Source organism: Amphiura filiformis, chromosome 18 (assembly GCF_039555335.1).
Source record: "Amphiura filiformis chromosome 18, Afil_fr2py, whole genome shotgun sequence".
In the NCBI taxonomy this organism is placed as follows: Eukaryota; Metazoa; Echinodermata; class Ophiuroidea; order Amphilepidida; family Amphiuridae; genus Amphiura; species Amphiura filiformis.
The window spans coordinates 44,698,652-44,722,108 of record NC_092645.1 but is presented as its reverse complement, the minus strand read 5'-3'; the positions used below and the strand labels follow the sequence as shown (position 1 = coordinate 44,722,108).

Genomic DNA, 23,457 nt, shown 5'->3' with positions numbered 1-23,457 from the left:
GTCAGTCTAACTCAGTCAGTGGATACGTTAATACTACTATTCATTTTCATGATGACGTCAGATTGTTTTTAAATACTACTGGCGCAGACCAGGCCTATCGGAACAGTATCAGTATCAGTGTGAGTAGTATAAGGCCATGATCGTTATACCCGTTTAGGATTTACTCTGGACAGATTAAGCTAGATTAGCCGATGATACGCAGATTAAGGTAGGTGGGTCTTGGTATTTTGTGCATTAGTGCCTACTACCAGAGTATTGTGCATAATCCGGGGGAACCAAATAAATGTACATAATTTATAGACATGTATATAGCAAATTCTCTCTCCGGGTCACTGATCCACTTAGTGTTAAGTTGTGCATCAAATATGTACATTTAGGGGTATAGTGCAATAATTTTGTTGACCCTGGGTTGGTGAAATAACTGAGAGGAAAAGATTTTTTTTTGGCAGGCCAGGCAAGCGTTTTTTGCAGGTCCACAGGGGCAGCGATTTTGGTAAAGATGTTTTGAACACTGTTTCAATAAGATTACGCCATAAAGGTGCATGTAGGTCTAGGCCTGAACATGAGACAAGCCCGGACATAATAGGTTTTCAATTTGGGCTCCCCAAAATCTTGCATGAGGGAGGATGGCACGTTCTTTGGCACGTCAAAAGGAGGATGCAAATGGGTTTTTTTTAGAACGTCTAAAGGTGGGGAAAAGATTTGTTGGCAGACCATTGCTGAATTGTCAGTACAGTAGGCCTAGTTGTAGTCCTTGCCCCTATAATATACGTATCTTACTTGTCACCAATGTGCTATAATTTTTGAGAAAATTGCAAAAATAGGCACAAAATTGGCCAGGGGTGTAGTACCCCCTTAAAAAACCATAAATATATCTGAACCTTAAGGGCTCAGTCACCCACCTTTGCACATTATTATGTTTTGATGAGTCCAAGTGTGTGAAAATATTGGATCCAAAACATAATAATGATAAAATTGGATACTTTACGCCCAATATTTATTGGTCTCACTATGAGTTTAAAACTCATACTCGACCAATATGGGTTCAATCGATCAAATTTTACTATCAGTATTTTTTGTAGAAACACCAAATTGCATTCTGAACTGACGAGGAATGTCCTTTTGCTTAAACTTGCTTAAGATGAGTGGTGTCCTCGAACTACAACAGCACGCCAAACCCTTCTGTCCTGCATGGCCGTTCCCAAATCCTTTTGATATCAAATAATTTAGATTTTTTTTTAATTCGCGATATAATAGGCCAACAAACTATGGCAAATTATTAACAATTGACATTTTTGACATTCATCAGTCTTCAAATTAAACTATGATATGCATTTTTATGTAGCTGGGATGAAAAGCCGGTCATCATAATGAGTATTTTGATCTTTCTTATAAAAGATATACATGCACTGAAGTTCCATAAAAGACATACAAAAATTAAGGTCTTTTGGGAAATTTTGTGTATATCTTTAATAATAATTTCCATAAAATTATATAATATCGCAAATTTAAAAAAAAAATCAAAATTATTTGATATTAAAAGGACATTCCTCGCATTCAGAATGCAATTCTTATGTCCCACAAAATGTGCAAAGGTGGGTGACCGAGCGAGCCCTTAAACTTGCACACAGCATAAATCGGAGCATGTTGAAATTACTATACAAATCTACAAAAATTCATGCATTTTATTCATTTGTACAAAATTGAACAGGCTACAAAACCATGGACCGTGCAGGGAGGTGATAGAACTGAATAGCCTAAGCTACGGACATAAGTTTGAAGCGTCAAGTTCTAGAGGTCAATAATATTTTTTAAACTTAGAAAATTTAGGTTATACGTGGTATACGAAGCAGCAAAAAAAAAATCGATTTTCATTATCTGAATCAATATATTATTGAAAAATAACACTTTGGTGTTCTGCAAAAGTTTATTCTACAAATCATATACTTTGAAAACTTGCTGAATTTATTAATTCAGCAAGTTTTGTCCGTTTTACAAAAGTGTTGTTGTTGTTGTTTCAGCCCTCTTTACAACATAACTCAAGAACCACATGACCTACAAAAGTATATCTGTGATATTTGAATTCTTCTACACGCTCGCTATGAATTGAGCAATGCAATTTTTGCTAAAGCTCACTACAATTCGCAAGATGCTGTGAACTACTTTTTTTTTGCTGTTTCGACCAATAATACATCGTATACCGTTAAACATGTTGTAGTTGTTGTTTTCGACAATCTTAAACGTTAACCAGCCTACTCTAATACTAAGGCAGACAAAGATTGCATGATATTTTATTTTTAGCAAGCCAAGTTCCGCTTCAACGCCATAATATATGCCCATATATGATTTCGGTGAATTCGGTCAAATTTTAATTGTGTTATTCTTTGCCAAAAGTTAGGCCTATTGTTAGGGTATTTTAGTACACCATTATCATCGGGTATTTACAATCGTGCGCAAAAAGTAAAAATTCGTAAAAAAAAGTTTAAAAAATGACGAGGCCTATTAGCACGATTAGCCTAATGTGCAATCCACGGTGATTTGCTCATCCAGACGATGGTAAAAATCATCAAAATTCAGCTTTTGGTACCTTTGTCATGGTCATAGATCATAGATGTGCTAACATATAGCCTGCTATACAATGTAGTGGTCAACCGAGAGCCGTGTATCTAAGACACAATAAGGCAGTTTACACGAATTTATATACTGACAGTATATAAATTAGCTATAGCCTTATGGGCTTCAACTTCGTCAATACTGCTGTTTTCTTTATTTTTGCCAAATTTCAAAAATACCAAATGACAATTTGAATGACTTATCCTTCACTTTCAAGCAATTTATAAACAATTTTACAAATATTTTTTTTACACTTTCGCTGGAATCACTGAATTATGGGACTTTAAATTATCACAAACTTTCTGACATAAAAACTACTACTCCCTTTCAAATCTCACACCCATATCAGGCCCCTGTGTGGGAGATCAAGGTTATGGCTTCCTATGTATTTCAACTGGAACTGGAATAATAGTCTGTATAATCTACCTGTAAAAGGAAACCGTTAAATAAGTTTCCACTCGATTGCACAATATAAAAAATAGCTGACAATTAACCCGGATCATTATGAAACTAACGAATTTGGCACGTATACCACGTAGGCCTATAAATACGTGCATGCATTTGCCATTTAGTTATTCATTTATTAAAGGAGTGGGCCTATTTTGTGATATATACCGTAAAACCTCGTCTACAAGCATATATAGTGTTTTTGATGAAAGCTGAATTATACGATACATGCGTAAATATGCCAATACAATAGATTGGTCTTGCAATAATACTTGTTTGTATTATGCTTCGATCTGTAATTTATTTGCTCAAATTCCATAATGGCGCCTGGATTTATTTAGCTTTCATCAGAAGCACTCTATATGCTTGTAGACGAGGTTTTACGGTATAGCATCCTCTTTTTGTGACAGTTTCCTACAGTAGATATCCACGAAAAAAGCTTATTTCCAAAATTTCAATTTGATTCTGATTTTGTGTTGCGAGTTTATATGATATTTTGCCTATTACACTGATCCATAGGCTGTGTTGTAATTTCGTTCTGGTGTACACCAGAACGAAATTCAAATTTTACGATATTTCTTCCTAAACGAATTAATCTGCACTTGAATACATTTTTTTGTACATAAGCCAGAGCTTTCTTGTGGTATGAAAATCTCAACTTTATTTTGCGAAAAGTGAGGGATGAGCCTGTGGATCACGAAATGCCCTAAACCATAATTTAAACAGGGCCCGGAAAAATGGCAACCTACCAGGGGCGTAGCAAGTGGGGGGAAAGGGTGGACGAAGTCCATGGGCCCCGAGGGTTCAGGGGCCCCAAGCACAAAAGCGAAAATTAAATAAGGGCTGATATGGAGAACAGAGCCGGATTTACCATAGGGGCCAGATGGGCCCGGGCCCAGGGCCCTTTGCGCGCGCGGGTGTGGACTGCAGACGACAAGTTTCAAATTTTGTTTTAAAAAAATCAAAAATTATACGTTTTCATGACCTTATTTGGAATCAGCATGAAATATTCATCAAAATGAGTACAATCAAGCCTAGTATTAATGCAGTGGTTCTTTAGATAGCTCTTGATTTGAGACTCAAAATTTGGATTTTGGGTTATCATGGTTATTACAACTGAATTGCTTACTATAAAATGTGTAGCAAACTTCATCAAAGAGCTGTTCCCATAAGCATTTTTACGCTGAATACGCAAATAAGAGCTGAATTCTATGAGGAAAGTGGTTAAATTTGAACAAAAAAAGATGTTTGCTAGAGTTGCAACAACTTTATTTGGTTGAGTTGCAACAACGTGTTGAGTTGGATCAACTAAGTTGCTAACTGCTGAATTCTAACTTCAATTCTTTGTGTTGGCAAGTCTGAAAAGTTGATATACAACGTACATGTTACCTTAAATGATTTTAAAGTTCAAATTATTGGCATTCCTACACAATCGTGACATTTGAGCTTTGAACATACTTTTATGCTGAGTGTGCCAAAAAGTCATTTGTATTATAGGCCAAAAACATGTTTGTTTCCTGTAGCAGGTAAAAAAAGTCAAATGCGAAATGCGGTTTTTTTTTATTTTTTTTTTAATAATCCATGTCTTCAAATGAAAAAAAATACATTTTTGCTGCAAATTGGAATGGGAATTTACAGTGGGTCTCTCCGACACACATACACACAAAAATCATACGTATTTCTTCATATTCAAGAATATTTATGATCCCTCTTCAACCTGCGATTAAAAAAAGGTATTTAACAAAATATGTGATGTTTTCTCCAGTAATTTTTCACTACACTCGTTTGTTGTGTGATGTGTTAATGTTTACTCCAGTAGTGTTTTGTATTATTTTTTTTGCGATTTTTTTTTCCAAGTATGTCATTGGTGGTAACGATATTTCCCACCCGAATAATAATAGTGCATGTGCCACACAAAAACAATTACTAGCTTTCCAAGTACTTGTCAATGTTAATGAAACATGAATCCATGGCGGTGTCTTTTTAAAGACATTTCTTGTTTCAAATAAAATATAAAAACAGGGAAAATCTGTTCCAACTGACCAGCAGGGAACCAAAGGATGGATCCAAAAGGATACAACAGTGTCACACTAGCAATGGATAAAATTAAAAACAGAGAAAATATGACACAACATCCAATGGTGGAATAACACAAGACATATAAACAAAGTACTTTAAAATTTTATAACACTGTTACTAGTACTTTTTAATATTAATACTAAAGATTGGTAAAAAGACAGAAAAAGGAAAAAAGACAGAAAACTTTGGAGTTATAAATTAAAGAGTTGACGAGAAGTTGCATGAGTTAAAGCCATATTATAACCACATTTGCTGAGGACAACGCCCTCAAAAAAAATTAAATTCTGGTTTTTACACGATTGTAATAAAGACACTCTGCAAAAATCAAGACTCTATGTGCTATAGTTTTGTCAAAATCCGAGATTTTGAATAAAACGATGGAACCGGCGTTTTATTATTATTACGATGGAAATATTCGCTGTCGCAGTACACGTTAGTAACCACTGGTTACTGATCCAAGCTTGGGCTCATATACCTGTTCCGAATTTTGATATGCCATAGGCTTTGTGTTGTGATCATTTCGATCAGTGGTTCGTCCCAAAGAAAGCGTGATCCAGTTGACCTAGCAACGGTCATATTCTAACGTGCACTACGACAGCGAATTAGTCGAACACGTATGCACAGTATGTACACGGCGTGCGGAATACACATACACACACACCCCGAGGATCGTACCGTATTACAACCGCGGGAGTAACATGCATGGGCGCTAGTACTCATGAGTAGTTGTAAATTCCAATTTTCTATGCTTTACCTCACTTGTTCGGCTCAAAATTAAAAGGGGACATATCTGACAGTAAAAGCTATTTTCAATATGGAAAATAAATACTAATCTATTTTTACAGAAATGTTATAATATGGTTTTAATTTAGCATATTTTGGCACATATTACCCATAATTGATGGTCTGTTGGTTTGTCATGAAACAAGGCGGATTTGTTATCGTGAAAAATATTCAAGGTCAAGTCAAGGTCATCCAAAGTTTGTTATGAAGCTTGAAATAATTATGTGATTAACATTGAGAACCAACAAAAATCATTTCCAGGTCATCTTAGGTCAACTTGATATAGATTGTTGGATTGTCGTGAAACTTGATGGATGTGATATCCATTGAGCTTTTTGTTACAATTCTGAATTCTGAATAGGCCTATAACACACATGTTTCAAAGTATGTTCAGCTTTCAACAATGAACATTCTTGAGTATTTCACGGGATTTGTTTTATTAAACATGATCTTCATGCGTTGTCTTTTTTAAAGACAGTTCTTGTGATGATATTCGCACCAAAATTGGCACCTCCATTTGATATGCTCTGACTTCAGTCACGCCCTTGCATACGGTATATGCATATAGGCCTATAGGTTCCTACAAACAGATATAAGCCTAATCATTTTAATATATATATGAACGGCAGTTACCATGGTTACGAACATTGGTGAATAGCAAAGCGTATTATTTTATAGTACGGACAATTTGCAAAATTACAGTCCCGGATATCAGCACACTTTTATATCAGAAAGGATCGAGACTAAAAAATCATATATCGAAAGCTATTAAGGTATGATGGGCTGTACCTAAATAGCTAAAAGCCAAACATACTGGTGGGCTTGTGTGCATGGTATGGCTTTTTAAATTACGAGCTAACATATTTTTATTTTATTCAAGGTTCATTCAATAAGTTCTACCTCCGCTAAAAAAATAATAAAAAATAAATTTCGGATTTTTAACTTTGGTTCAATTCTTTGCAGCATGATTGGAATGTTTATACAAATGAAAGCATATGTAGGCCTATATTGATACATTTTCTTTAGCTTTTTTCAAACTTTTATAAGAGCCCCAGAACTAGAACCAAAATGAGATTTGGTAGGCCTATACACCGGAAACGGTAAAAATCTTAAAACATTTACATATTCCTGCAAGATAAGTAATCATGGAAAATATGAAAGGGTTTACTATTGCAGAAACTGAGATATGGGGGTGGAGGTAGAACTTTTTTGAATGACCCTCGTATATCATGTAAGCTCATGTAGGCCTATAGGCCTATGCCTATTAGCATTATACAACATTCATAATCCAAAACTGACCTCAACTTGTGAATCGTGATAGACCCACGTCTACGTGACAACAATTTAAAGCCACAATGTATAGGCCTAATCTTTTAAAATAAGTTTGGTTATTTTTGTTTCAAACATGATTTTTTGTAATACTTACACCTTATTGGATTCAGCCAAATTCATTGTAATTTTAAGATAACAAAACGAATTTCTATGACTTCAAATCCCCCACAGAACTAGCCCTACTAGTATAGGGCCTTTTGACTGTGGTGATCCAAAACCATGCATGCATAAAACCTGGCTATGTCCAGATAGCTGCTGCCAGCACAGATATTGGAACTGCCAGTGACTGCTAATTCCCCAGAAATAAAGGGCCTTTTGACTGTGGTGATCCAAAACCATGCATGCATAAAACCTGGCTATGTCTATGGCAAGCCACATCATTCATAAATGCGAGTTTTGCCCGCTATACTGGTCGAGGAGCCCGCTATACTGGCCGAGGAGCACGCTATACTGGTCGAGCAGCACGCTATACTGGTCGAGCAGCACGCTATACTGGTCGAGTTTCACCACGCCGAACGGCGAGTTTCACAACGCCGAACGGCGAGTTTTCACCACGCCGAACGGCGAGTTTTCACCACGCCGAACGGCGAGTTTTTCTGACGTCGATCTAAAATATTCACGTAGTATAATAATAATAGGCCTACACGTAGTATAATAATGTTTAAAAACAATTTTGCAATATGAAGGCAATATCGTGTTTTACAACCCACTGTTTTTGGCTCCAAAGTTGGACTCACTAGCTTACTGAAAATTGGTCGCTCTATGAAAAATGACAGGCCCTACATGTATATATCAGGTGTTGCCCTTTGAAAATGTGACTGAAGTTCTGTTTAATGTGTAAAAATGGAAAATAAATTGGAAATATCATAAATGAAATTAAAATGTTTTATTTTAAAGGTTCTGATCTCTTTTCTTTTTCGTATATAGGCCTATAAATTAACGTAAAAAATGTACCCGCTCTTTTCTAGTTACCAGTATTCCTCTTAACATTCTTGACCAGATAGCTCGTGATTTTGATTTATGTGGCCCTTTAAGTATTTCTTTATTTTGGTTTTAAGTGTAGGCCTATATAACATCATATAATATCATCATATACATTTCACTTTTGTATTATTTTATTTTTAATTCTTAATTGTGGGCATCCTCTCTGATATGGTCTAAATGTTTATTACGCAATAAAAAGTGCTTGTCAGGAATGTGCTTTGAATTATTGAAGGAAAACAAATTTTTTGGGAAAACTGGATTTTTCTTTTTGAAAAGAAAAATAGACTCTTTTAATTTTTGGATTAAAAAATAGGCGTAATAGGCCTGCACATTAGGATCGGTGGAGTAGGCCCTACAAGTAGCCTACAACCAAACATTTTAAGCTAGGGAGTCCAACTTTGGCGCCAAAAACAGTGGGTTGTTACAATATTGAGACAAGTTTACCAAAATTGTTTTTAAACATTATTATAATCCTATCATGTAGCATTTTTTCGTGAACTATTTAGATCGACGTCAGAAAAACTCGCCGTTCGGCGTGGTGAAAACTCGCCGTTCGGCGTGGTGAAAACTCCACATCATTCATAAATGCGAGTTTTGCCCGCTATACTGGTCGAGGAGCCCGCTATACTGGTCGAGGAGCACGCTATACTGGTCGAGGAGCACGCTATACTGGTCGAGCAGCACGCTATACTGGTCGAGCAGCACGCTATACTGGTCGAGTTTCACCACGCCGAACGGCGAGTTTCACAACGCCGAACGGCGAGTTTTCACCACGCCGAACGGCGAGTTTTTCTGACGTCGATCTAAAATATTCACGTAGTAGGCCTATAATAATAATAGGCCTACACGTAGTATAATAATGTTTAAAAACAATTTTGCAATATGAAGGCGATATCGTGTTTTACAACCCACTGTTTTTGGCTCCACAGTTGGACTCACTAGCTTACTGAAAATTGGTCGCTCTATGAAAAATGACAGGCCCTACATGTATAGGCCTATATCAGGTGTTGCCCTTTGAAAATCTGACTGAAGTTCTGTTTAATGTGTAAAAATGGAAAATAAATTTGAAATATCATAAATGAAATTAAAGGAAAATTGTGCTGTATTTTATTTTAAAGGTTCTGATCTCTTTTCATTTTCGTATTAGGCCTATAAATTAACGTAAAAATGTTCCCTGCTCTTTTCTAGTTACCGGTATTCCTCTTATCATTCTTGACCAGATAGCTCGTGATTTTTATTTATGTGGCCCTTTAAATTAAGTATTTCTTTATTTTGGTTTTAAGTGTAGGCCTATATAACATCATATAATATCATCATATACATTTCACTTTTTTATGATTTTTCATTATTTTATTTTTAATTCTTAATTGTGGGCATACTCTCTGATTATGGTCTAAATGTTTATTACACAATAAAAAGTGCTTGTCAGGAATGTGCTTTGAATTATTGAAGGAAAACAAATTTTTTGGGAAAACTGGATTTTTCTTTTTGAAAAGAAAAATAGACTCTTTTAATTTTTGGATAAAAAAATAGGCGTAATAGGCCTACATATAGGCCTATTATGGGTCGGCCCTGCACATTAGGATCGGTCGGTGGAGTAGGCCCTACAAGTAGCCTACAACCAAACATTTTTGGTGGTCTTTGAATGCGGCTTTCCTTGTAATGATGCAGTACTATCCGGGGAAATAAAGTAGGAAAATATATGAGACTAAAACCCATTGAGACTAAAACCATGGGCGGCACATCCCCGTATACATGTGAGTACCCGAGGGGGGGGGGGGGGGTTTAAAGGGCAAAAGAGTGCGCACGAAAAATGAACAAATTTCAGAGAATACCGGTTGACACTTAACCCGATCTTCAATAACATTAATAAATAACCTGACTGATTGAATTTGCAACTAACATTGAATTAGGGGTTCATTCATAGGATTTCGGGCATGATCGCTTAAACACTCGTAGGCCTATAAATCAACGATCATGCCCGAAATCCTATGAATGAACCCCGTTCATACAACATTCTGAACATTGTTCAAGTAGCAATACAAATAATACATGCGCGTGTAGGCCTACGCAAAACTAGCAAATCGTGGATCGCGTTAATTGGGTTAAAACTTGTTTAAATGCCCTGTGTAGGCTTAACGGCTTAAGTCCAATCAGAAACGAGAGCAAGAGAACCCGCTTTTAAAACTTCCGGGCACATTGATTCGTTTTATAAGAGATATACCGAAAAAACTAGATAAAAGACCCACCCCCGAAAAAAGTTTACCAAAATTGTTTTTAAACATTATTATAATCCTATAGGCTAGGCCTACATGTAGTATTTTTTCGTGAACTATAAGTATTTTAGATCGATGTCAGAAAAACTCGCCGTTCGGCGTTGTGAAACTCGCCGTTCGGCGTGGTGAAAACTCGCCGTTCGGCGTTGTGAAACTCGACCAGTATAGCGTGCTGCTCGACCAGTATAGCAGCTTATAGCGTGCTGCTCGACCAGTATAGCGTTTAGCTCGACCAGTATAGCGTGCTCCTCGACCAGTATAGCGGGCTCCTCGACCAGTATAGCGGGCAAAACTCACATTTATGAATGATGTGGCTTGCCATATATGTCCAGATAGCTGCTGCCAGCACAGATATTGGAACTGCCAGTGACTGCTAATTCCCCAGAAATCTCGGGGACAGCGGTTAGTGGGTTGTGAGCTGTTATGGCAAGCCACATCGTTCATAAATGCGAGTTTTGCCCGCTATACTGGTCGAGAAGCCCGCTATACTGGTCGAGAAGCCCGCTATACTAGTCGAGAAGCACGCTATATTGGTCGAGCGGCACGCTATACTGGTCGAGAAGCACGCTATACTGGTCGAGTTTCACAACGCCGAACGGCGAGTTTTCACCACGCCGAACGGCGAGTTTTTCTGACGTCGATCGATCTAAACTTTATTCATGAAAAAAATACTACATGTAGGATTATAATAATGTTTAAAAACAATTTTGGTATACTTGTTTGCAATATTGAATCAGGAAGGCAATATCGTGTTTTACAAACCCCGACTCCCTATAGCTTACTGAAAATTGGTGGCTCTATACGTAAAAGGAAAAAATGATAGGCCCTACATCACGTTTGTTTGTTCTGAAACTAGTTATATATCAGGTATCAGGTTGTTTTGCCCTAATAATCTTTTTTTTTATCTTTCAATATTTATTGTTTTTTACTCATAAACAAGAAATAATTAAGACAATTAGTCTCAAAGGGTTTTAGTCTCATATATTTTCCTACTTATTTCCCCGGATAATATCTTTGATATTTCATTTATTAATCCGCGCATTACTCGGGTGTTACTGCAGCATTACAAGTAAAGCCGCATTCATAAGACCACAAAAATGTTTGGTTGTAGGGCCTACTCCACCGACCGATCCTAATTTGCATGGCCGACCCATAATATACGTAGGCATATTACGCCTATTTTTTTAATCCAAAAATTAAAAGAGTCTATTTTTCTGTTTAAAAAAGAAAAAAAATCAAGTTTTCCCAAAAAATTAATGTTCCTCCAAAAATTCAAAGCATGATTTATAATGAAAAATCATAAAAAAAAGTGAAATGTATATGATGATATTATATAGGCCTAAACTTAAAACAAAAATAAAGAAATATTTAAAGGGCCACATAAATAAAATAAAAAATCATGAACTTTCTTGTCAAGAATGATAAGAGGAATAACTAGAAAAGAGCGGGAACATTTTTACGTTAATTTATAAAGAGAACCTTTAGAATAAAACACTGCACAATTTTCCTTTAATTTAATTTATATGTTTCCAATTTATTTTACATTTTTACACATTAAACAGAACACAATCACCTTTTCAAAGGGCAAAACAACCTGATATATAACTAGTCAAACAAACATGTAGGTCCTCAGTATCATTTTCCCATTTACGTATAGAGCGACTAAGCTAGTGAGTCCAACTTTTGGAGCCAAAAACAGTGGGTTGTAAAACATGATATTGCCTTCCTGATACAATATTGCAAGTTACCAAAATTGTTTTTAAACATTATAGGCCTACTACATGTATATGATTATTATATTATGTGAATATTTTAGATCGACGTCAGAAAAACTCGCCGTTCGGCGTTGTGAAACTCGCCGTTCGACGTGAATCTCGAACAGTATAGCGTGCTGCTCGACCAATATAGCGTGCTGCTCGACCAGTATAGCGTGCTGCTCGACCAGTATAGCGTGCTGCTCGACCAGTATAGCGTGCTCTTCAACCAGTATAGCGTGCTTCTCGACCAGCATAGCGGGCAAAACTCGCATTTATGAACGATGTGGCTTGCCATAAGCTGTCACTTCAGTGACAGCTCACAACCCACTTAGCAGTTCTCAGTATATAGCATGGTGTATATAATGTGTAATATAAAAAAAGGCCCTGTGGTAGGGCCCCACAGAACTAAGATCTGAGATAGTAAGTGAGTTCTTTTATTTTACCTCATTAGTTTGGCTTAAAATGATCAGAAAACTTTCCTGACAGTCAGGCCCGTACGCAGGCTTTCATTCGGGGGGGGGGGTGCTGATTTTGAAAAAGTGGACTTTTTTTCGGGGGGCAATTTTGTGAAAAGTGAAAAGTGGACAAAATTTGGACCTTTTGTCCAAAAAAGCGTAAAAAACTGCTTTTTTTGCTCGCTACGCTCGCAATTTCTAAAATTTTGGGAATGTTTGCATACTTTTCCAAATTTGGGGTCGCACCCCCCCCCCCCGACCTATTTTGTAATATTTGGCAAAGAATAACCAAATTAAAATTTGACCGAAATCGTATATATTAAAGGAGGGTGAACTGATATATTTGGAAAATAGAATTCTTTAATACTTTAATACGTAGGCCTATAACATTAAATGTTGTCCCTTTCAAGGATTCATGCAAAAAGAACATGTAAATGTTCCGTGTAAATGTGACCAATTCCTTCCTTGTAAATGTGACTAATTCCTTGTGGAATTACTGACATTTTTACAGCATAATACTGGTATAGTCTACAGTGCTTTTATTAATGATGTTGATAATCATCATGATCTTGTAATAAATTGATATCAAATGAAAGATCCTATTTTCTCATTAACATATTGAAATTGGGGGTTCCAGATCGGTGTATTTCCAAAGATATCGTCAAAAAACTATTGAATTAGTCTCAAATGTGGAATACCACATTTTTTGATGATTTCTACGAAAATATACCGATTTGGAATGCCTAATTTCAATATTATGTTAAAAAAAAAATATGAGCTTTCACCTGACACAAAAACTGCATTTTGATGGGGTAAAGTGGGGGATCAATCAGGTTACCCGCTTTTAAGGGGGTACTACACCCCTCGATAAATTTGTGACTATTTTTGCATTTTTCTCAAAAAATAATAACACACTGGTAACAAAAGTTATGTATATTATTGGGGCAAGGGATCCAATTACTACACTGAAATTTTAGTAACTCAAGACAAGCGGTTCAGCATATATGATAGGAAATGAGGTACATCCTAGCGGTACCTTATTTCTTATCATAAATAACGAACCGCTTGTCTTGGGTCACTGAAATTCCAGTGTAGTAATTGAATTCCTTGCCCCTATAATACACATAACTTTTGTTACCAGTGTGTTATTAGATTGTGAGAAAAATGCAAAACTCGCCACACCTTTATCGCGGGGTGTAGTTCCCCCTTAAGGCTTTAATTTTAACATGTTCAATCAGAGTACCGATCGATCCCTAGCCAGTTGATAATGGTAACCGTGTTAATAATTCGAGCAACGGCATGTCTTTTACTTCCGTGGAATAAAATAATATTTGTGCTCTGTGTCAGTACCCTCGGGCTATAAAACTAAACATGAATATTATTTTGTGTAATGATTCATTGGTGAACTATTTGCTACATAATTCCTGACAGGAAAGTGTTTTCGCGGCCTTTTGTTCACAAAATCCCGTGATAATGAAACCCAAAATAGTTGCCATGTGATTCCATCACAAGGCAAAATGGGCGCTAAACGGATCTATAGATAGGCCTACCGGTAGGCCTGTTACTTCCTGAGCAAGCACATATACGTAGAATTATGATATAAAGGGTTCACAAAAAATAACTCCCCCCTTAAAATTACAAAACATTTCCTTGCATATACCTTTCGTTGATTTGATATTAAAAACCTGTGAATAAAGGAATTAGTTTCCTACCCTCCCAAAGTTCTTTCTTTAAAAAATCTTTTTAAAAAAAAAAAAAAAAAATCACTTTTTCCAAAAAGGATGCATTCAGAAAAAGTTGCACTTTTCCACATCCTATACATTTAATGTACAAAAACATTCTCGATATCGATATCAATGTTTTGATTGATTTGATGGTGTTTTTGTTTCCTTTAATTTTTATGTATACGATTACCCAGTCACCCACGCAATCATCTTGCAGTATAAAACAATGATTCATTGACATGTACGGGTTTTTTTAAAGACGGCTTTATTGAGCCGGTGTTTCAAAAATGGTAAAATCAATTTAGGACTTACAAAACATTTCTTTGCATAACTTGACATTCATTTTGTTGATTTGAAAAATTTAAAAACCTGTGAATAGAGGCATACCCTACCAAAGTTATCTCTTCTCAAAATCCTTTTGTTTTGATCAAAAATAATCACATTTTTCAAAAATGATGCTTTAAAAAAAGGTTGCACTTTTCAACATCCCATACATGTATACAAAACTTTCTCGATATCAATGTTACGATTGGTTTAATTGTTTTGCTTTCCTTCGCCTTTTTGTCTCTGATCTCTTAGTCACCCATACAACCATCACGTAGTGCAAGAAATGATTTGTTGAAGCTAATTTTGATATAAATGAGGATATTGAAAAGTGCAACTTTTTCTGAAAGTATTTTTCGGAAAATAGGATTATTTTTGGCCAAAACAAAAAGATTTTTAGAAGAAAAAACATTGGGAGGGTAGAAAAACGATTTCTTTATTCACAGGTTTTTAAATTTTTCAAATCAACGAAACATTTGTCAAGTTATGCAACGAAATGTTTTGTAGTTTTAGGGGGGAGTTATTTTTGTGTGAACCCTTTATTATCATGATTATAAGCACTATACAGTACGCACAAAAACGACGACGTCCGCATTCAGGAAAGACTACATTTGGAGCGAATTGAATATGCTCACCAGTTGTGGCACATATACCGGAGCACGGGGGAGGAATTGTGGAAAGTGAATAACGGGGAGGGTATCCGAAAAGTTTTCCAAAATGTGGCATTTTTCCTTTTAAAGTGGAATTTTTGTGACTTTTGTATACATTTTGACTGATAAGTGCGAGCAATTACTGGCATGATGCAGTCATGTCTACAGTAGAATTCACAGGACTTAAACCCCATAAAAAGCTATTAAACCAAGATAACACTCATTGAAGACAGCTCAACTATGTTAAATCAGATTTTCTCTGGTTAAATCAACACTACACATGTTTCTGTTTTACCTGTGCAATGAGCAATGAGCTGGTATTATAGTTTCAGTTGGGTGAACGATTATAAAGCAAACGCAAGGTAACAATACTGTTTGGGCCTTTGTTAACGAAATGAGACAATAGTCTGCATATTGTTAACCAGCATTCTTGAAAATGAGAAACATAATGGTTGCAGACTTATTAACACGGTTTGGAAATAATTTCTTCATATTTTTTGGTGTTATCTGTCGTTTACATATCCTGCCTAAAACACCAAAGTGCGAATATTTCCAAACACCTAAATTAGCAAAAAATTTAGGACATGTTACAAAACTATGTTTTCTAGAATTTGAGAGAGTACTTTAAATATTGGCCGGTTATGTTTCACACAGTGACGTCAACTAGGCAATGCCCATAGGCTATAACATGCACTGTTTGTAGAGGTCACGCGTCAATGGTGAGGTCACGCGTCAATGGTGGGAGTACTGTGTATATTATGTATAGGAAAAAGGACAGTAACTGCAGTATGGATTGATAATAAGAATTATTGCTTTTCCAGTTGAAATTCAAACATTGGAAGACATGACCTTAATCTCAGTTATTATCTCACACAGACATGACAGAGGGGGTGTAAATTTCAAATTGAATCACCCATTCACCAATAACCCCAGTGTTTTTTACGTCATACGTATAAGCTTCGCGTGCTTACTACAAAATCTAATAGTCCCTATAATAACCTTTTCCAATAAGAAAAGATAGCAACCATATGCACCGACCACGCTTTTAACCAATATACCATGAACTATAATTGTGCCCAGTTTAAGTCATTAGTACTACCGTACCACCATTATTATAATGCGGTATACCATGTTAATTTACTATCTTTTACGTTGTTCCACGACGTTACCCGGGAAACTCGTCTAGTTAACGGTAATGGGTTATTCCGTTTAAAATACACACTCCCCCTGTGGAAGATTTTGGAAATATCTGCCACAGGGGGAGTATGAATTCCAAATGGAATGAACACATTAGGCAGCTCCATTTGAAACTTACCCTCCCTCTGTGGTAGATTCAGGTTGAGTCTTTCTCAGAGGGAGTATGAAATTCAAATAGAGCTGCCTAATGTGTTCCTTCCATTTGAAATTCATACTCCCCCTGTGGCACTATTTCCAAAATCTTCCACAGGGGGAGTGTGGATTTTAAACGGAATAGCCCGATTTCTCTCTCTTATCATAATGAGGTAAAATAAAACAATAATGGGTGATATTTCGAGGAAAAAAATTTAAAAAATCCTTTCTCCGCGCAATTTTACTGAATATATTTATGTTACATTTTTGGTAACAAATAAATCGAAATGGAAATAAGAATCATAAAATATCTGGATTTCTTTTTTGATAAAAATAACTTAAACATTAAATACAAAAGTAACCAAGCCGGTATTTTGATCATATAGTACAATTTGATAATGCATGCGTTATGTTAATCATTATTACTCGAATCGGATGAATGAACATGAAATCGATGGTTTAAACCAAGAAGACCCTATCTGCAATAGCTGCCAGATGTCATATTTTTAAATTATGTATAATATAGTATACAGAAATTGTCAAAATATTTATATGGCAGCTATTGCAGATCAGACCTTCTTGTCCTATAAACCGACGAAATGTTTATGTGTATATGTATATAATTTGTACATGATTCATGCATGTATATGACTGCAACGTACTCGTAGTCCATCATTCAATAATGTAATATTAATATATAGATTTATATATATACCAACAGATGTGTTCATGTTTTCCATTTCAGATAGAGAGGTGTAGTGCGTGGATGAGGCAAGGTAATTAAGGCAGGCTTTCCGTGGATGCATGGTCGCCACTTTCAATGTCAACTGGAGCTATCGGAATTAATTTGGTCGTTTTTGGATCAATTGTGAATGACGACTCCACTTTGCTAATCATGACTATACGCTACCGACGATTATACCGATCATAAAGGAGTTTCATTATCAAAAACTGTTGAACTATAGTTGTTGTTTAGCATTTTGTTAACACGGATTGGAATATTCTACCAAACTATAGATTTCTCACACATTGGTGCTTATTTTATGATATTTTACAAACTGAATCGCGGGATTGGTATAATAACGGACATCTGGGTGGTATTGATATTTAACGAAGAAGAAGTCATTATTGGCTGATGTGAGCTGGTACATAAAGACCTATCATTAGTTACCTGTGTTGATAGCGGTGTCGTTGAAACAACTATATACTTTTTGCATTGGAATTATATTGGAATAGAAGAATATCTTCTCATGATAACAGCAGTTAATTGTTTTCGCTGATATCACTTTTGTTCAAATTGGTATCTATACTACTGGTATCTTATTGTCAGTGTTGACGAAGTAGCTCACTACTGCTGATATTATAGTGTTGATGAAGTATATCTACTGCTGATAACGGTCTTTACAAAATAGCGATCTTCTGCTGATATCAATTTTGATGAAGTAGCAATTAATTGCTGGTATTAATATTGGAGAAGTAACCACGTGTGATACGTAACGCCTATATCGCTGTTGATGAAGTATAGTTATCTACTGCTGATACCGGTGTTGATGAAGTAGCTATCTACTGCAGATACCATATTAAATGAAATAGGTTCGCTGATAGGCTGTTGATGAAGTAGCTATCTCCTGCTGATACCGGTGTTCATGAAGTAGCTATCTACTGCTGATACCAGTGTTGATGAAGTAGCTATCTACTGCTGATACCAGTGTTGATGAAGTAGCTGTCTACTGCTGATACCAGTGTTGATGAACTCTATACTGATATAGCTTGGGATATAGACCAAATTTACGGTTTAAACTTGATCGAGTAGGCCTACTGTTATTATCGGTACATTGAGTGGTATAAGTAACATAATTTCAACAGTTTTACTGCATTATATAGAGCCTATTAATTAATCATCCACAATGCAGGGCACATTCGCTGGACACGCGACGCCAGGCATCATGTTCATACTTTTAGCGATATGGCACGCGATAAAGCAAGCACATAACAATGTCAAACTTGGGAATAAAACAGTCGTGAGATTCCCAGCGAAATATTTGAAACATCGCAATAAATCGTTTACTGAGAAGAATTACCAGACGGGATTCGAACCTATGGAGATGGTTACAATAGTTCGGGACGCGCCCTTATTTCCACATGATATACTTGTCGCAGGTGCTTTCTTTTTAGCGTGCGCAATTGGTGGAACACTGGGCCTTCTTGGTTACAGGCGATTCGAAATTATGGACGGCAAAGGACATTTCAGCTCCAACCTGAACAACTGGCAACATGGGACAATGTTTACCTTTTTTGGATTGTATTTCGGCATTGTCATACTTGGCCAAACTAAATACAAACTACAACCTGAAATGGAGAAACTCTTTCAATCCCTAGCATTTTTTGTCGAAGCATTTTTATTCTATTTTCATCTGGAAGGGAGGGACGACCCACTTGACGTACATTTGCACCATTTACTCATCATTGCATGCACTGGGTCTGCTGTTTGTCTTTTAGTTCAAGCGTGGAAACTAGGGGACCCACTCCTAGACAATATGTGGGTGGTGTTTTTACTTCTCCATGGGATGTGGTTTTTGATGGTGGGTTTTGTGCTATATAACCCCATACAAAACTCAACGACGTGGGATAAAGATCCCATGATGAGCATGATGATGGCAACAGCGTTATTCACTTGGCAGTTGTTACTCGCGATTATAATCAACTCACTGATTCGATGGATTGTGTGGTTCTTAGTCACGCGTAACCATGGTAACAACATGAACAGCAATAATAATATGCAATTTGTTGATGAGTTTTGTTTTAAAGGGGATCCATGTTTCCAAGCAGAGGAAACAGCTGAAATGACCAATCTTTTGGATGAGACCAAAAATTGTTTTGAAATTGATGAAGGATTGTAATAGACAAATTGCGTTACCATGGCAACTGTACTTTATATCAATCATATTAATGGTTTCGTTATGTTTATACTTTGGGAAATTGGGCAGTATCTAATGCACTATTTATTCATTACCCCCCCCCCCCCTTGGCGGCACCACAAATGTTTTGGGTGGGGTGGGGAAAAGTGAATTTCAGGGTGAAGCAAAAATCAACAAATGTTGCGCAAAATTGCCTCAAAAAATGCAAATTTGCGTCAAGGGGTTTTACTTGGGGAATAAGGGGGCTGGCTGTTCTGGCTGGGGAATTTCCCCATGTCAACCCCTCGTGGCGCCGTCACTGCTCCCACTTCCCATCCGTATGACTATCCCCAACCCCTGGGATCGTCTGCCCCATGTGCCCCAACCACGGGGCACCGTCAGAAAAACACGCTCCCACCTGTTAGTGGTGGGTGCAAGTTACTGTCACCTGAAATTACAGCCACGACGCACCCAGCAAAATTTCCTTGTTATAAGCGGTTTTCCCGCGTCAAACCCCCTGGGGTCAAACCTATGCGGTGCCTGAAAATTACGTCGTGGGGACCTGAGACGACATTTTCCAAGGGGGTATTTGATTAGTGCATTTAAGTGTTTCATGGTACATTGTAACTTATTTTATTATGTTTTGTAATTTGTAATATTCTTAACTTTTGGAAGAAATTCTGAATTTTTGAAATGAAATTTCTATATTTATGATCAAATCTTTCAAATTACTCTCTTTTTTAAAAGTTTGATATAGCGACGATTAGATTTTCACACGTGTATAAGGAGCTTGTGTATATGGCGTCACCTTGAAGTAATTCAAGCGATCTGATTGGTCACCATACATGGTGACCTAAAATAAGCTCGGCGTATGCGTGTATGAAAATTGATTCGCAACTTATGTATTATAAGAAATACACAGAAGTCTTATAAGCCTTTGATCTGAAGCGGTAAAGGCGCCGGCTCATGATAGCGGGGTAGCTTGAGGTCGTGGGTTCGAATCCCCGTTTGTGCCCGATGCTGTGTTGTACCGTACCTCGATTGTCTCACTCCACCCGGGTGTGATGGGGAGCTGATGGTGTTATGGGATCATTACACATAGGCTTAGGAAGATTTTCAACATGGGGGGGGGGGCTGAAACTTGAAAAAAAATTTGGGGCCAGACTGGGGGTGCGCGAGGGGGGTTTCTCCCTCGTAGTCAGAAAAGTTTGCAAAATATAGGTCACAAAGACCCCTTTTCCCTCTATTTTATCACAATTTTTTAAGTTCACCTAGGATTATTGGGGGGGGGGGCTGAAAGGTATTCTAGCCCCCGCACCAAAATTGTTGGGGGGGGGGGCTTGACCCCCGGTTCCTAAGCCTATGTTACAGCATGACAGGAACTTCATAATGTATACTATTAGCCTACTACCCCAGCAAACACAAAACGTTATACAGAAAATGTTTATACATGTATGCCGGCTTATATAAAGAGTATAAAACCTTTTAATAACATTCAGAAACCATTTTTGAAAACTTTATGCAAAACATTCTAACAAAATGTTATTAAGTGTTGACGAATGTTTGCCAACAAATATTTTGCAATAACATTTATTTTTTTTTTTTCGTATAAAAGGGTTTTTAAACCACGTTTTATGACCTTTATATAACCCGACATTCAAACGTTTTTACCATGACGTTTTTGTGGCAGTGAAAGGTACGAGTCACTATGGACCACAATCGCCTCATCCCAATTGCATAGTTCAATAACCTCAATTAAACAATCATAGTGCAAAAGTTGACCTCAAGTTGCAGAGTATGAGTTTTTGTACCCAAATTTTCAAAAGTCATTCAATGCATGTACTAATGTATTGGGGTTAAAGAAATGTGCCCTGATAGATGAGCATGTTGTGGATCCTATAGTGAGTGTTGAAATGGCTGGTACGGGTTTTTTTAAAAAAAAGCTTATTTCCTGGTGGCTGACAACTCAATGGCGAAGTGCGTTTTATTTTTATTTTTCTTAATACCATTTTAGAGCCAGGATGTATGGTAACATATATAGCTCAAATAACAAACATTTATTGTCAAACATTATAAGGAGTATAATAGATATGAAAACTGAAAGTTTTCGGGAAATAATAGATGCATTTCTTAGGATATGACATCATATGAGTGATTTCATATTGCTTGTAAACAACATGTACGAGAAATCTCATGAAAAAGGCTGAACAAATCTTCATGATCTTTCTTATTTATTTATTTATTTATTTATTTATTTATTTATTTATTTATTTATTTATTTATTTATTTATTTATTTATTTATTTATTTATTTATTTATTTATTATTATTTATTTTTTTTAATTTATCTGGATTTCTCAAATAATAAACATTAAATGTGGTAAAATTGCTCCAAAAAACGAAATGCGCGCGGCCTAGTTTTTAGCCATTATGGTGATTGTTGCTTGCTCGTGCCTTGTCATTATGGTTGTGCCTATTTGAAGAATCAGAGAATTATTAATGTGTCTCGCTCTCACAAAACCAAGAACATACAGACCTAAATGTCCTATAGGCTAGTCTGGCTAGAAGCCATTGTCAAATATCTGAAAACTGAGATATTTGTGTTATTTGATACCCAGATATGTAGACTATTATTACTGTCCCCTCCCTCCTCAATTTCTGGGATTTTCAGATTTTTTTGATTTTTTAGATTTTTCAATTATATTAGACTTTGGAATGATTCATGCATTTTTCATACATATAAATAAGTTTATTTGAGAACAAGGACCACTTCCAAGTCTTTTTGTGGTACTCTAGGGGGTTTATCCCTCAGAATCTCACATTTGAAAAAAAAAAGTGCCTCATCGTTTCCTCGAGCACTGTTGGAAAAGACCGAAAACTACAGACAATGCTGATTTTACACTGAAAAAAAAACCACCTCCCTCCCTCATCAATTCATGAACATCCTCTGGACGAGAACCAAAATATTAATTTTATACGGCCTTATCACAACTGTATTTACAAAAAAAAATGAGATTTTTATCATATTTATTGCCTGTAACATTTGTGCTATGGGTTATGTATTTTGAAAACGTCAGGCCGTAATTCATTGATAGTACTGGGCCCGTAGCCAAGAGGGTGTGGGTGTAACGCACCATTCCCTCTTCACAAAAAGGTCCATGTATATGGTCCATGAAAGATCAAACTTTTGGCATGTTCTGGGGTTTGTAGAAAAGGGCTACAAAATGTCTTGGTGAAAAGAACAAATTAAGATACAATTCAATTTTTATATCAAATTAAATTGATATGCCTATGTATCAAAATCTGAATAAAATTAAATTTATAGGCCTATATATCCAAGTTGGTGTATCTCTTTTTCATGTAAATGTGTAAATTTCTTTAAAGGCAAATATATTTGTCAAGTGGCAAAAAGATGTAATGCGGCCCATAACACGATCAAAATATTGATCAATATTGGGGACCCCAGATGCAGGACTGAATACAAAATCTACCATTGTGCGTGTTCAATGGTAGATTTTGTATCCACTCTTGTATGGTCTTTGATTTTGATCAATAAGATTGAACGTATATGGGCCGCATTTATACTTAGGGACCGTTCAATATATACGCCAGCGAGGCGTGAAGAGGTTTTCAAAAATCTGATCCCATTGCCTGGCGGTATCCGCACGCATCACAACAATTTCCATTGTTTTTTTGCCTGGCGCGCGCATCATATTTTGTTCAGGGCCCATGCTTTTAAAACTCCCACCACGTCACAATAAGGCCATTGAACAGTGTGGTGGTTGTATGCAGTTCGCTCAAGCATATC

General features: G+C 36.5%; 1 protein-coding gene across 3 annotated transcripts; it reads left to right on the top strand.

Moving 5' to 3' along the window:
- Positions 1-22,983, top strand: LOC140138709 (transmembrane protein 45B-like). 3 transcript variants are annotated; one of them, XM_072160460.1, is made up of 2 exons: positions 1-208; positions 17,499-22,983. In XM_072160460.1, the coding sequence occupies exon 2, from the start codon at positions 18,661-18,663 to the stop codon at positions 19,651-19,653; it is 993 nt and encodes a 330-aa protein (XP_072016561.1). In that variant the 5' UTR covers positions 1-208; positions 17,499-18,660; the 3' UTR covers positions 19,654-22,983. The 3 variants fall into 3 exon arrangements, with proteins under 3 accessions (XP_072016561.1, XP_072016560.1, XP_072016562.1); XM_072160459.1 differs by having other exon boundaries at positions 1-212; positions 17,505-22,983; XM_072160461.1 differs by having other exon boundaries at positions 1-212.
- The last annotated feature ends 474 nt before the right edge of the window (positions 22,984-23,457 follow it).

Bases quoted from the DNA above. Each gene is read 5' to 3' on its own strand.
- LOC140138709 (XM_072160460.1), top strand. From the start codon at position 18,661: ATGCAGGGCACATTCGCTGGACACGCGACGCCAGGCATCATGTTCATA.